Here is a 13,137-nt window from a genome sequence, read left to right as displayed (position 1 = left end):
ACTTATAGATGATTGAAGACTGAAGATGCAAAAAATGAAAGATAATAAAAATAAATGTACGTGGATTTGAATACGCGATACTGTCACATGCTCGTGAGCTTAAAAAGCTCCAACGTGCCATTGATTACTGGATAGGGAGGACTACGAATTGTCGTAAGACCTGGGGATCTGTCGTTTTGCTGAAAGCTGAAACGCTTGCGCAAGTTCTAACTAATATATATACATATATGTATGTATATTACAATTAATATGAGATTTTATTTATATATATTATATATTTGTTGATTTTAGAGTAAGTTTGCTGGATCAAGTGGACGTGTCATGCTTTTAATGCCAGTTTGAGGTTTTTAAATCTTGCACGCGATATACATTTACATTTGCGTGTACTCATAAATATATAAATATATGTATAGTGTACGTAAAAAGTAATGATGATGATAATATAATGAAAATAATATTTTTTAAATTATTTTATTTAGCGAAGGTCAATGTGAATATTTTTCATTTTTTTACAGTAAATACTTACGAGAGGTTTCATAAGATCATACTTTTGATATTCAAATGTTCAATTAAAAATATAATTATAAAATTAAAGCTCTTGATTTTATTTTAATTAAAAGCTGAATAGTTTTTTTGTATAAAAGAATTTATTTGTATGACAGCTTTAGTTATTTTTTTAAAAGCTCTTTTTTATTCAAAAACGTTTCTGCGGTCTTTATTTTTTTACTTCTTTATTTATTTATTAAATGGTAAAATTCAAATAATTTTTTTTAATTTCAAGTACGGCTTGAAATGAGAAAGAAAATTTTCAACATCTATCTAATAATTGCTGTGTTTATTTGTTCAGATTGGAAGGTGGAATATTTTAAAAGTTTAAGTACTTATTCAAAAATTACAAGTTTTTTTGGCGCTGAAAAATCTTATAATCTTTTCAAAAACTGAATAGTTTTTGCGACATTTAAATTTGTATTAATTCTAGTCTTTAGTGATAAAAGCCATTTTGAAGAATATCTCAGTTATCTGGGCACCCAATATTAAAACACTAGTTACTAGGCTCGAAAAAATCTAACGCAGATGCTGTAAATTTTTCTAATACTTTTTACAACAGAAAGGCGCCAATAGGAATACTTAGGCTGCATATGATTACCTCCAAATTAACTATCTAGTGAAAATAAAGAAAGTTAACATCTCGTTTTTCTATAAAGTAATCAATGGTCACATTGACTCACAAGAAATACTTGAATGTTTTGAATTTGTTTGTCCCAAAACGGGACCACGACTTAGCCGACTGTTGAGGGGGAAAAGGATCTGAGATGAAAAAAAAAGAGGATATTTTTGTGATTTTTTTTTTTCAAAGTATGTTCTTTATTAAAATTCTCAAAATTTGTAACATTATTAAGCATCATTTCAAGAATATTCAGCTAAATTTTCATTAAAAAATATTTAAAAATCAGCCAGTGGTGGCGGGGAGAGACGAGTCACCTTAAAAAAAAGTTTCCTTGCGTTAGGCAGGATAGCTCATTGCTTCATCTGAAATTAAAAAACCAAAAAGATTTCTTTAATAAGTGACTCGTCTCTCCCCACTACCACTGGCTTATTTTTCAATATTTTTTTATGAAAATTTAGCAGAACATTCTTGAAATGATGCTTAAAAATGTCACAAATTTTAAAAATTTTAATAAAGAACGTACTCTGAAAAAAAAATCACAAAATTATGCTCTTTTTTTTTTGTATCTCAGATCCTTCTCTCCCTTAAATACAGTAAAATCCTCAATAAACCATATCCGTTTAGAGCCTATCAACAGAATAGTCAATTCAGTCAATACGATTTGTTCAACCATGAACTTCTTCGGTTGTCTCATCTTTTCATACGATCTTTAAAAAGCTGATACTGGATTGCAATTAACCATCAACCCCTTACGTGCAATCTAATATTACCAAGTATTCATCTTACAATCCATCGCTTAAAGAGCAAATTCTCTATAATTATTTCTATTCTTTTTTTTTATCCTTAATGAAACTCATTCATATATTCTGCCGATTTACGTAAATAAATAAATAAATAAATAAATAAATAAATACATAAATAAAAATTATCTAGGGTCTTAAAAATCTAATGACTGTTAAGAGCTAAATATTTAAATCAAAAGAAAGTATTTTTTATGAATTTAAAAAAATAAAATTACAGTAGAAAGGTAAATAAATACTCAATTTTTAATTTTAAAATATTAATTTTTATTTTCTGAAATAAAAAATTCAATTAATTTATTATTAATGAGCGGTCAATGGCAGGCTCATAATAATATTTTTTCTAATTTTAATTTTTTTTATAATAAAGATCTAAAAAGATCTTGCAATCTTTGATGAGTATGAAGAGATGTAAATATAAATTACCTAGTACATACAAATTAATAATTAACACTATATACAATAAACTATTTAGATGATTCTCGTAATCAAGTCTCGATGACAGCAGTCTTTTTTATAATGATTATTATTTAAAAATCAATGTTTAAATGAATCATTATTTTGTTAATTTTGAATTTGAAAAATTTAATGACAGTTTTATGCATAGATAATTTCAATAATTAAGATAATCATCGAGACTCATTACAATGACATTTATTGAGACAAATAAAAAATTGTTTACTTAATAATTAATTGATTCTTAATATTGATTCGTATCACAGAATATTAAATTTGATCAATAATTGTTTTTTTTTTTTATTATTTATTGTTACTAATTATAATAATTACGAGATTTATTATTTAAATTAAAATAAACTTAGAAAAAAAACTACAGTCGTATGGATTTAAAATACATGTACAATTAAAGAAAAATAATATATAAAAATGTATATCAATGCTGGTGTATAATTAGATGTTATGCAATAAGTCATTATTGTTAATTAAACGTAATTAATGATGAGAAACTTTTGCATAGTTTAGTACAATTTTCGAGTTTACCTAAAAGTCCTCAAATTTTTTTTATAGAAAATTTAATTCTCGCATCTTTGAAAGTTTTATCAAAATTGCAATTGAAAAGTTTAAAATTAAAATTATCAAGTATGAAAATTATTAATTATTTTTTGACATTAAAATATAGAGAAATTAATTAGTATACTTTTGTAAAAAATTTAACTCTCTACAAAAATGTTGTCAATAATTTTTTTTATTTCTGTTAATTTATCAGAATTAAAAATTAAAAACAAAAAGTTTACTTGAAATAACTTAAATAAAAATAAGCTATGACAATAACTATCTTAAAATTATAAGATATTAAGTGGGAAAAAGGATCTGAGGCACAAAACAAAAAGGATATTTGATTTTTTTTTTTCAGAGTATCTTTTTTATTAAAATTCTAAAAATTGTTAACATTATTAAACATCATTTCAAGAATATTCTGTTAAATTTTCACAAAAAAATATTGAAAAATAAGCCAGTGGTAGTGGGGAGAGATGAGTTACTTTAAAAAAAAAGTCTCCATGCCGTAGGCAGGATAACTCATGACCGCTCCATTTAAAATAGAAAAACCAAAAAGATTTCTTTAGTACATAAGTTTGATGAATTTGAACGAAGGAATAAACAAAATATTTATTTTTGAATTTTTGGTAAAGGTGCAATCAAAAAATTCTGATTTTTACCAAAAATTGCTCCTTTTGTTTAATCAAAAAATAAGTAGTTATTGAAAAAAATAAATCTTTCGTTCAAATCCAAGATAAACTTATGTACTAAAGAAATCTTTTTGGTTTTTTGATTTCAGATAAAGTAGTCATGAGTTATCCTGCTTACTGCATGGAGACTCTTTTTTAAGGTGACTCGTCTCTCCCCACTACCACTGGTTCATTTTTCAATATTTTTTAATGAAAATTTATCAGAATATTCTTGAAATGATGCTTAATAATGTCACGAATTTTAAGAATTTTAATAACGAAATTACTCCGAACAAAAAAATCAAACATGCTCTTTTTTTTTGTATCTCAGACCCGTTCCCCCTTAATTGAAAGCTTTGATTTCAAATCCTTGTTAATTAATAGTTTCTCAAACATTAATTCCGTTAATGTAAATCTCACAAAAAAAAAAAAAAATCTAAAACACTTTTTTTTTTCCAGGTACAAAATATTCACACGACTCAATTATATACATACTTTTACACACAACTAATTATTAATTATAATTATAATTAAAAAATAAAAAAATTAACATGTGTATCAAAAGTACTCAGTACACTCGTTAAAGGTTTCACAAATTTAAAAGCTATCTTACAAGTTTCATTTTTCATTTATTAAATTTAATCTTGTGCTTTATCATTAAGGCAAAAATTATTTACATTATTAATTACTAATTACTAATTATCACATAATCTACTATTTAAGCCTAATGTAAATAAACTAAGTTTAACGTAAAAGCCTCGCTGGTCATGAGGAGTAATAAAAGTAATTCATACAAATTCATTTATAGTTATAATATATAGGAAGAATTTAATATTAAAAGCTAATTAATTAATTAATTAATTATTATTATTAATTTTATTATAATTTTTTTTAACCTCAGTTAATTTTCATTTAACAAAACCCATTATTATTTATATAGTTAATTCATTAATGAGTGATATTTATTATCTAATTATTAATTATAATTATTAACGTATGTTTGTTTTTCTTTTTTGTTATCGTTCTTCGTACAAATATGCAATCACGTTAACGCGTATTTTTTTTTTGTTCCCTAGACAAAAAAAATCTTAAATTAATTAATAATATTTATAATTATAAATTAATTAGTCAATTAATTAATTATAATTTCTGTATATTTATATGGCTACTGTATTATTTTTAATAAATAAAAAGGACCATTTATTTATGCACGAGATTTTTTTGAAGGCACATTTTTTTTTAATTAATTTAAATTATTAATAGTGCATTTAATTAATTAGTATTAGGTTTTTTAATGGACGCATTTTTTGCATATCTGTATAAGAAATTTTTAAATGAAAAAAAATTTTTTAGACAGGAAAAAGTCTAAAGTCGTTTGGAAAAATCGTATGGATTAAAAATGTATTTAAGAGAAAATATATATATATATATATAAATGTATATATGTTAAGGAAAATAAAGGCGGTATGTAATTTTCGATGGGGATCAATTATTAGCTAACAAATTTTTGTGTTTTACCTTTCGACTTTGTCGCTTAGAAGATTTCCTTGAGACTTTTGACTCACGGGTTTCTTGTACTTTGTTCAGTCCCAGTCGGAATTTAATTGGTACCTTGGAATCTAATATTTCATCTGTAAATTTAATTTAAATTATTTATTGACTTAATGTTTGAGTGATTGATGGTTGAAAAGTATTTATAGTGGGAATTATAATTAAGGAATTGTACCTTCTGAATCATGTAATTCAGGTATAGATCTATGTAATACAGTAACACGTCTTATTTCTTTTTGAGGATCTAAAACAAAATTTAATAGATTTTCTTTATGATTGACATGTCAACTTTTTTACGAATTTTTTAATTATGAAATTTTGATACAAAGATATCGGGGCTGGCCACAAAGAAATGTTTCTAAAATTATCGAATACTTCCCGGTTTTCCAATAAAGTTTTTCACATTTTTCCCTGATTCAGAAATTTTATTCGGATCATTGATATTCAAAGTTTAGATTATATTTACATTGTCAATAATTACATCTGATGATTAAATCATGCAAGAAACCAAAAAAGTCAATAAAATAAATTAATATGGCGTACTTTTGATTACCCGATGTTAAAAATATGTAAGTTTAAATATTTAATAAGAAATTTTATGATTTAAATAAATTCAAAATACACCAGTCACAAAAATTAAGGGATATTAAACAAATTTCAAATTTTTTAGTGATTTTCCACAGGCTGTGACTCGAAGGAAAATGGTTGTACAACAAAAACAAAAAAGGCAAATTGTAGCTTCTCGTGTCTTGTTTTCTGATCTGGCCTTTAAATTTTTTTATTTTGCACGATTCCGAAGTAATCAAAAATCAATGATAATTATCAAAAAAATTTATTGAAGCCCGTAGACAGTTTCTAAGACGAGCAAAAATTTGGCAAATTTTTTTTCGATGGTTTTCTAAGGATTACTCCGAAACCGCGCATAATAAAAAAATTTAAAGACCAGATCAGAAAACAAGACACGAAAAGCTACAATTTGCCTTTTTTGTTTTTGTACGAAAATTTTCCTTCGAGTTACAGCCTGTGGAAAATCACTTGAAAATTTAAAATTTTTTTAATATCTCTTAATTTTTAAGACTAGTGTATTGTTCAAAAATTTCAAATTAATGCTCGCTTCGGCCATGAGTAGAATTTTTCAAGCTACAAGTAATCAAATTAAATCACTAGATAACCATCGAAGTAATTAAGTTCCGCTGTAAGTTTTTTTTATTGGAACCACTATAAAAAATAAATAATTTAATATTTAATTCCCGAGGAGTTGATTCTTTTATATAAATATTCAGAAAAAAATTTTTATTTTAAACATTTTCTGGAGAACTTTCGAAATTAATGCTCAGGCATTTGAATATTGAAAAAGAATTTAATTTTTAATGTATTTTTTTAAAATTATCTATTACAAAACTTTTATCGTCCAGTAATACTAATTTATTTACAAATAAAAAAACTTACGTTTCTCCTCTTTTATCAGTTGTCTTTGCAGAACTTTAGAATTATTCTTGGCAACTCTGTAAACGAAAATGGTCAATGTAAATACATATTAATAATAATAATAATAATAATAATAATAATAATAATAATAATAAATAAATGTTTCAATTGCTTAAGGAGGTCACTAGTGCGATTGCCTGAAATATGATGATTTTTGAGAATTTTTTTAAAAGTCATTTCATGACTTTTAAAAATATATTTAATAAGATATAGTTATAACAATTCTTAAAAAATTTGACGTACCCTAAATTTAATCTAGCGAACGAACGTTTAAGTAAAAATGCCCGGCTATGCGCGATTTTGAAAACAGTCACTTAATTTAAATTTATAGTCTATTATAAAATAATTTGATACACCATATTTTAATATATATAGATTCACAAATTATTTATCAATAATAATTTTTTTAAGTTGAAATGTTTTTTATAAAAATTATAAAAACGCATTAAACAGTTAAATTGAGCGACTAATGGTACTGAGCGGGTATAGGGGCTTTTATCTTATGCAAAAAAAAAAAAAAACAAAAATTGACTTTCCAAAATTTCACACTAGTGGTCCCCTTAAAAAAAAAAAAAAGTACATACTCATTGACAACTCCTTTAAAAGCCGACTGCAAAAGCCTCGCAGACTGAATGGGAGCATTTCTATTGAGCCTTTCAGCGCGTCTCCTACTCAACTCAGTTCTCAAATCCGCTTCCTCATCAATAACTTCCTCCGGACTATTAACATCCTCCTCAACTTCCTTCCCCACATTCTCCACATACTCCTTCCTCTTCTTGCACTTCTTCTCCTTGCCAAGTCTCTCCGACAGCGGGAGCTCGCCGCTCTTGAGTTTCCCCACCTGATAAATTTCCTTGTCCTTCTTCTTCTTCTTTTTGGTTCTCGACTTCTCGAGTTTCTTGACCGGTTCAAAGATCATCTGGCTCGCAACAGTTTCATCACTTATATGTTCCGCTAGTTCATCAAAGTCAAAGCTTTCATTCAAGCACAGTCCTTCTTCTTCATCTTCATTCCCTTCATTCTCATTTACATCATCGCTGTTATGTCCATGTCTATCTCCAACAATCTCACCTTCTTCTCCCCCCTCTAAATCTCTTTCTTCATCGTTACCATCTTCATGAATAAGACCTTCTTCATCCTCACCATCTTCGATATCTTCAAGCTCATCAGCTTTTCTCTGCAACGAATCGACGACCTCTTCATCAGCATCATCAACTTTACGACTCAGTTTTATTTTCTTATTGTCATTTATTGGATCGATGAGTTTCGTGGACTCAAATTTACGTCTCCTTGCTTCCAGCACCGGGTCATTTATTTCATTTATTTCTTTAGCTGTCGCCTTTATTTTCGACCTGACATCCGGTGAATTTTCACGTTTGTAAGAATTAAAGTCCTCTGGTGTCTTAGAACGTCTTGGCCTCTTATCTTTATTGAGATTAATATTTGAAGTTACGGTAGAAGCTACTGAAGGAGGAGAACGTCTTCGTTTGGGTGATAAACGTGGAGAATTTCTTGGTGATGACCATGGAGAATGAATTGGTGAACATTGTGGCGAATGACCGCGATCTAGACGCGGTGATGGTCTTCTGGGTGATAGTCTTCTTGGAGAGAGTCTTCTTGGTGATAGTCTGGGTGATCTAGATGACCTGACGAAAGGAGAACGTGGTCTAGGTGACCTGCCAGGTGATTTAGATCTACGAGGCGGCGATAAACGGCTGCGGATATTTCTGGGTGACCTGGATCTTGATCTCCGACGGGGTGACAATTTTTTAGGCGACCTGGGTGGCGAGTGACGTGGAGGTCTTGGAGATCTTTGTCTGATGTCACGTGACTTTTTTAAACGAGGGGGAGATCTTCTAGGTGATTTTTTTCTCTTAACTTTTGGAGATACCGAGCGATGCCTGGTACGCTCGTATGGAGAAACTGGACGATCATTTTTATAACTAACGGTTGAAGGGAAAGAAGCCGAAGCTGAACCTGAAGCTAAAGCTGTTGAAGTAGAAGTTGAAGTAGGGAAAGACTGAGCTTCGATTTTATCAGCACGTTTATGAGATTTGTCGTGATCTTTCTTGAGACTTTTGCTCTCGCGACGTGACTTTTTTTCTTTTTTCTCCAAAGGCTTGTCAGCCATTTCACGTTCCATTTCATCCATCAGACGCTCCAGGCTGTCTTCTTCTTCGAGATCAGCCATCAGAAGCACGTCATCATCATCATCTTCTTCTTCTTCCTCATCTTTATCGTTTTCTTCATCTTCGTCATCTTCATTGGTGAGATTTTCTTTTGGTGAATTCTCAGCCACTTCTACGGACTCGGATATTTCTCCGACTTCTTCGTCGGTTGGTTCGTCGGCTTCCTTCTGTGCTTCGGATATTTCTGACAGTTCAGTGAGGCCACTAGTGGGCTGCTCTTCAATAGTGTCCTTTGGTTTCGTGTCTTCATCCTCTGACCCACTTGCGTTGTCATTGAAACGCTGGAACTTTGAATCTTCTAAACAATTAATAAGATCTATTAATAATTTACTTTCTTATTAATTGTATGAATAATTAATTAAAATCTAAATACATAATTGTTGCTAAGTATTAATTAGAAATTTTTATATTGATTACTTTTTAAATTTATCAGAAATAAAATTCAATTCAATTATTGACTGCCTCAGTACCTGCCTACTTGACATAGCTAAAAAATTTCCTTTCAAATAAAATATTGGCCATAAGAAATGGACAAGGTGGCCACAAAGAAATGATTTTTAAATTCCCTGGGATTTCCCGGTTTTCCAGAAAATTTTTTCATATTTTTCCCTGATTCAGAAATTTTATTCGGATCATTGATATTCAAAATTTTGATTATATTTGCATTGTCAATAATTAAATCTAATGATTAAATCATGCGAGAAACCAAAAAAGTCAATAAAATAAATTAATATGGCCTACTTTTGATTACTCGATGTTTAAAATATGTAAATTTAAATATTTAATAAGAAATTTTATGATTTAAATAAATTCAAAATACACCAGTCACAAAAATTAACGGATATTAAAAAAATTTCAAATTTTTAAGTGATTTTCCACAGGCTGTAACTTGAAGGAAAATGGTCGTAAAACGAAAACAAAAAAGGCAAATTGTAGCTTCTCATGCCTTGTTTTCTGATCTGGTCTTTAAATTTTTTTATTTTGCACGGTTCCGAAAATTTGAAATTTTTTGAATACCCCTTAATTTTTGTGACTAGGTGTCCTAGTGTACTATTGAAAAACTTTTAAATTTTGAATTGTAGCAATTGAATTCCCGAATACTTTTTTCAATTCTCTGACACTCCCATGATATTTCTGGTTGCATTAAATTTCCTGATAATTCCTGGTATTTAGCAGATTTTTAAATGCGTCAATTAATTTACGGGTAAGGTAAGAGACCCAGTACTCGATCATTCATATATTTGTATATCTATCTTTATTTAATTTTACTAAATATTTATATCGAAATTTATGGAGCAATCGAGTACTAGTTCCCTGATCAGGTACTAGGTCTCTTACCATATTACGATTTAAAAAATTAAAAAACTTTTAAAAATTACCATTTTCAGTCACTGGAATCCTAGCTTCCACTCCAGTATCATTTTTTGGCGTGTTTTCATCAACAGGAATAATTTCAATTAAATTTTGATTATTTCGACTCGGATGATACGCATTTTGAATCTAAAAAAAACAAAAAATTGTAACTTTTCTACTTAATCTCTACAAAACAAATAAAAAAAAAATTTCTTACCCCATTTTGTCTAATTAATGTCCGGTTTGGATAAAAATCTCTTCTTCTATGATTACCATGGTTTTTATTGTTGTTAATAAGATTAGCGTTAGAATTATAAACAGGAAAAGAATTTGTCGGAGGTAAAAATGACTTTTGAGGTTGTGATATTTTGTTAGATGTCGACTTAGCTTTCAGCGACATCAACGCTGCTAATCTCAGTGCTTCTAGATCTTCATCATCATCATCATTGTCGTTATCCTTAGATTTATAATTTTGTGTTGGTCTTACAATCATCTGTAAAATAAATTTATAATTTATGAATTAAATAATAAATAATTAAAAACACAAGTGAATAATTTTTTTTAAAAGTATGAAGCAGAAATAAAAAGTAATTACTTTTTTAATGATAATTAAATTAATAAATATATTAAATACCTTTTGATGATAATCCATTACTTGATCACTGGTAATTAATTATCAATTTTAAAAAATTAATAAATTATTTTTTGCAAGCAATTGTCAAAAAAACGTATGTTTTATTATTAACTAAATACACTGAAACACGTAGACATAGCTCATTATTATTTATGTTATATGTTTACTAAAATTTTATATATTTTTATATATATATATGATATTTAATGACGATTACTGTTTCATTTCACTAGCAAAGTTTGTTTATTTATTGAGAGATTTGAATATTATAATTTTTAATAAATAATTTTATTAAAGATAAATTATTTTTAACCCCCACGGACTTTTACTTGTACGTAAATAAAAATGGCCTAAACCAGCACATTTACAAGCAGGTGAGAGCTAAATATATATTTATTTAGTTAACGAAAATGATGTAAGAGGGCGTTAGTTGCGTATTTTTTGACTCTATTGATGGAAAGGCAGAAAAAAGAAATTCTTATGATGTTTTGTTTGCAAGTTGACGGAAATTTACAACTGAAAGATGTCAAGTTGACTGCAAAATACTTGATGGTGAATTGTAGTCAATTTGGAAGAATAATTTTGCTCATTTAAATTTTTTCTCGCGATTTTCTGTCAAATTAAAAATTTTTTTTCATAATAGAGTGCAAGTGTAGCGAAGCAGCAGTGCGATTTTCGCGCGAAATACTCGCGTGTTATTTTAAAAATACTTTAAATATTTCTATCGTATTCTGCCGCCATTTTGTTTGGATTTACGGTTTCTAATTTTTCTCCTATTTCTAATAATTTATTTTTCAAATATTTAAATTTAACGCGCAAGTAATGGAAATAATTAATAAATTATTGATGAGAATAAGAAGTTTCGAGTATACTTTATAGTCAAATTAATATAATTATTGACACAAATAAATTTTAATAAAATTATTACATTTTAATTTTGAAATTTCGCGCCAAAATGGCGTTACTGCGCGTTGCTGTATTCAACGTTCAAATTTTCGTTGGTGGGGGCAATCAATGAATCGCACAATCGATTGCTTCGTATCAGCTGACGGTTCGATAGCAGCAGTCAGTATCATCGACAATGACAGTAGTAGTCCAGATTCTTCTTTACGTTTAAATTGAAACACAGTATCGCAGTTAAGTCGTGTAATTATCCATAAAATGTGTTGCTCATATTTATTGTTCAATTAAATTGTGGTGTTTTTGAAATGTGAATTGTGCAAAGTATCTGTGATGTCGTCAAGTGATGAGTGTTCAGTGCTAGTGTAAAGTGTTGCTGATGGCTGATGCTGATAACTTCCAAGTTCCTGAGCAAAATCATCTGGCATCGTCTGGTGGGAAATAGCAGTTAAGTGACGTTTTTTAGCTGCAAATACACTTGGAGCAATTTAATTCAAATCTCCAAGTGTATTAGGACACCCTTCTGCATATTATTTCCCCACCAAGGTTTGTTCAAACACTCAAGTGTTTTTTTTTTAAATTTTTTAAATATTTTTCTGTCATATTCTGCCGCCATTTTATTTTAACATACAATTTTTAGTTTTCTCAAATTTCAAATAATTTATTTTTCAAATATTTAAATTTACCGCGCAAGTAATAAGAATAATTAATAAGGGTGCGCCCATACACTAAAAGTTTAAGTTCCTGTCCTGTTTAGAGAGAAAAAAGTCATTTATTTCTTTTATAAGAAAACAAACAATAAAAATTAGTGCATGCGCTGTTCTTACCATAAACAGAGACTTGAAATGTCCTATTTTGCTCCCTTGGTGTATAATATACTATTTTATTCTTGTAAACTCGCTTTATTAATTAAATTTAGTCTCATAGAAATCCCGATATCCAAAAAGATTTTAGAGCCGCAATTTCAAATTTGAAATTAAGATTAACTTTAAAAAAATTAATATTTATATAATTTATAATAATAATAAATATCAAATTTGGCTGTAAAAAAGAAAAAAAAATATGAAATCAATTGGTTGCACTCTAGCATATGATAAATCAATGAATCAATATCAGTTATGTTTCTAGAGTATCATCATGTTAACAACAGTCCAATAGTATTGTAGGAATCATAAATAAAAGTTGTCCCTTCCGGTAAAAAATCAGTCGTAAATTCATCAGTCTTTTCTTCAGGCTCGTGCCCAGAAATATTTCATTGACATTAAATCTCAATAAAAGGTAAAAACAGGAACAGAAAAGATAAGATAAAAGAGAGAAGAAAATCCCGTGTAGAAATGAATCTGCGCAAGCTCATAATCCTGCGCACCCG

At 28.3% G+C, this 13,137-nt stretch overlaps 1 protein-coding gene across 4 annotated transcripts; it reads right to left on the bottom strand.

The window, feature by feature from the left end:
- Positions 1-3,165: 3,165 nt before the first annotated feature.
- LOC103571564 (serine/arginine repetitive matrix protein 1) lies at positions 3,166-11,208 on the bottom strand. 4 transcript variants are annotated; one of them, XM_008549759.3, is made up of 8 exons: positions 10,869-11,208; positions 10,452-10,727; positions 10,261-10,381; positions 7,277-9,179; positions 6,654-6,709; positions 5,380-5,448; positions 5,172-5,284; positions 3,166-4,725 (listed from the first exon to the last, which is right to left on the bottom strand). In XM_008549759.3, the coding sequence occupies exons 1-8, from the start codon at positions 10,884-10,886 to the stop codon at positions 4,696-4,698; spliced, it is 2,586 nt and encodes an 861-aa protein (XP_008547981.1). In that variant the 5' UTR covers positions 10,887-11,208; the 3' UTR covers positions 3,166-4,695. The 4 variants fall into 4 exon arrangements, with proteins under 4 accessions (XP_008547981.1, XP_008547982.1, XP_008547980.1 ...); XM_008549758.3 differs by lacking the exon at positions 3,166-4,725 and having other exon boundaries at positions 4,749-5,284; positions 10,869-10,988; positions 11,086-11,208; XM_008549760.3 differs by lacking the exon at positions 3,166-4,725 and having other exon boundaries at positions 4,748-5,284; positions 7,277-9,176.
- Between the last annotated feature and the right edge of the window lie 1,929 nt (positions 11,209-13,137).

This window comes from Microplitis demolitor, chromosome 9 (assembly GCF_026212275.2).
Source record: "Microplitis demolitor isolate Queensland-Clemson2020A chromosome 9, iyMicDemo2.1a, whole genome shotgun sequence".
Classification (NCBI taxonomy): Eukaryota; Metazoa; Arthropoda; class Insecta; order Hymenoptera; family Braconidae; genus Microplitis; species Microplitis demolitor.
Note: the sequence above shows the minus strand (reverse complement) of the source record. Positions and strands in the feature narration are given on the sequence as shown.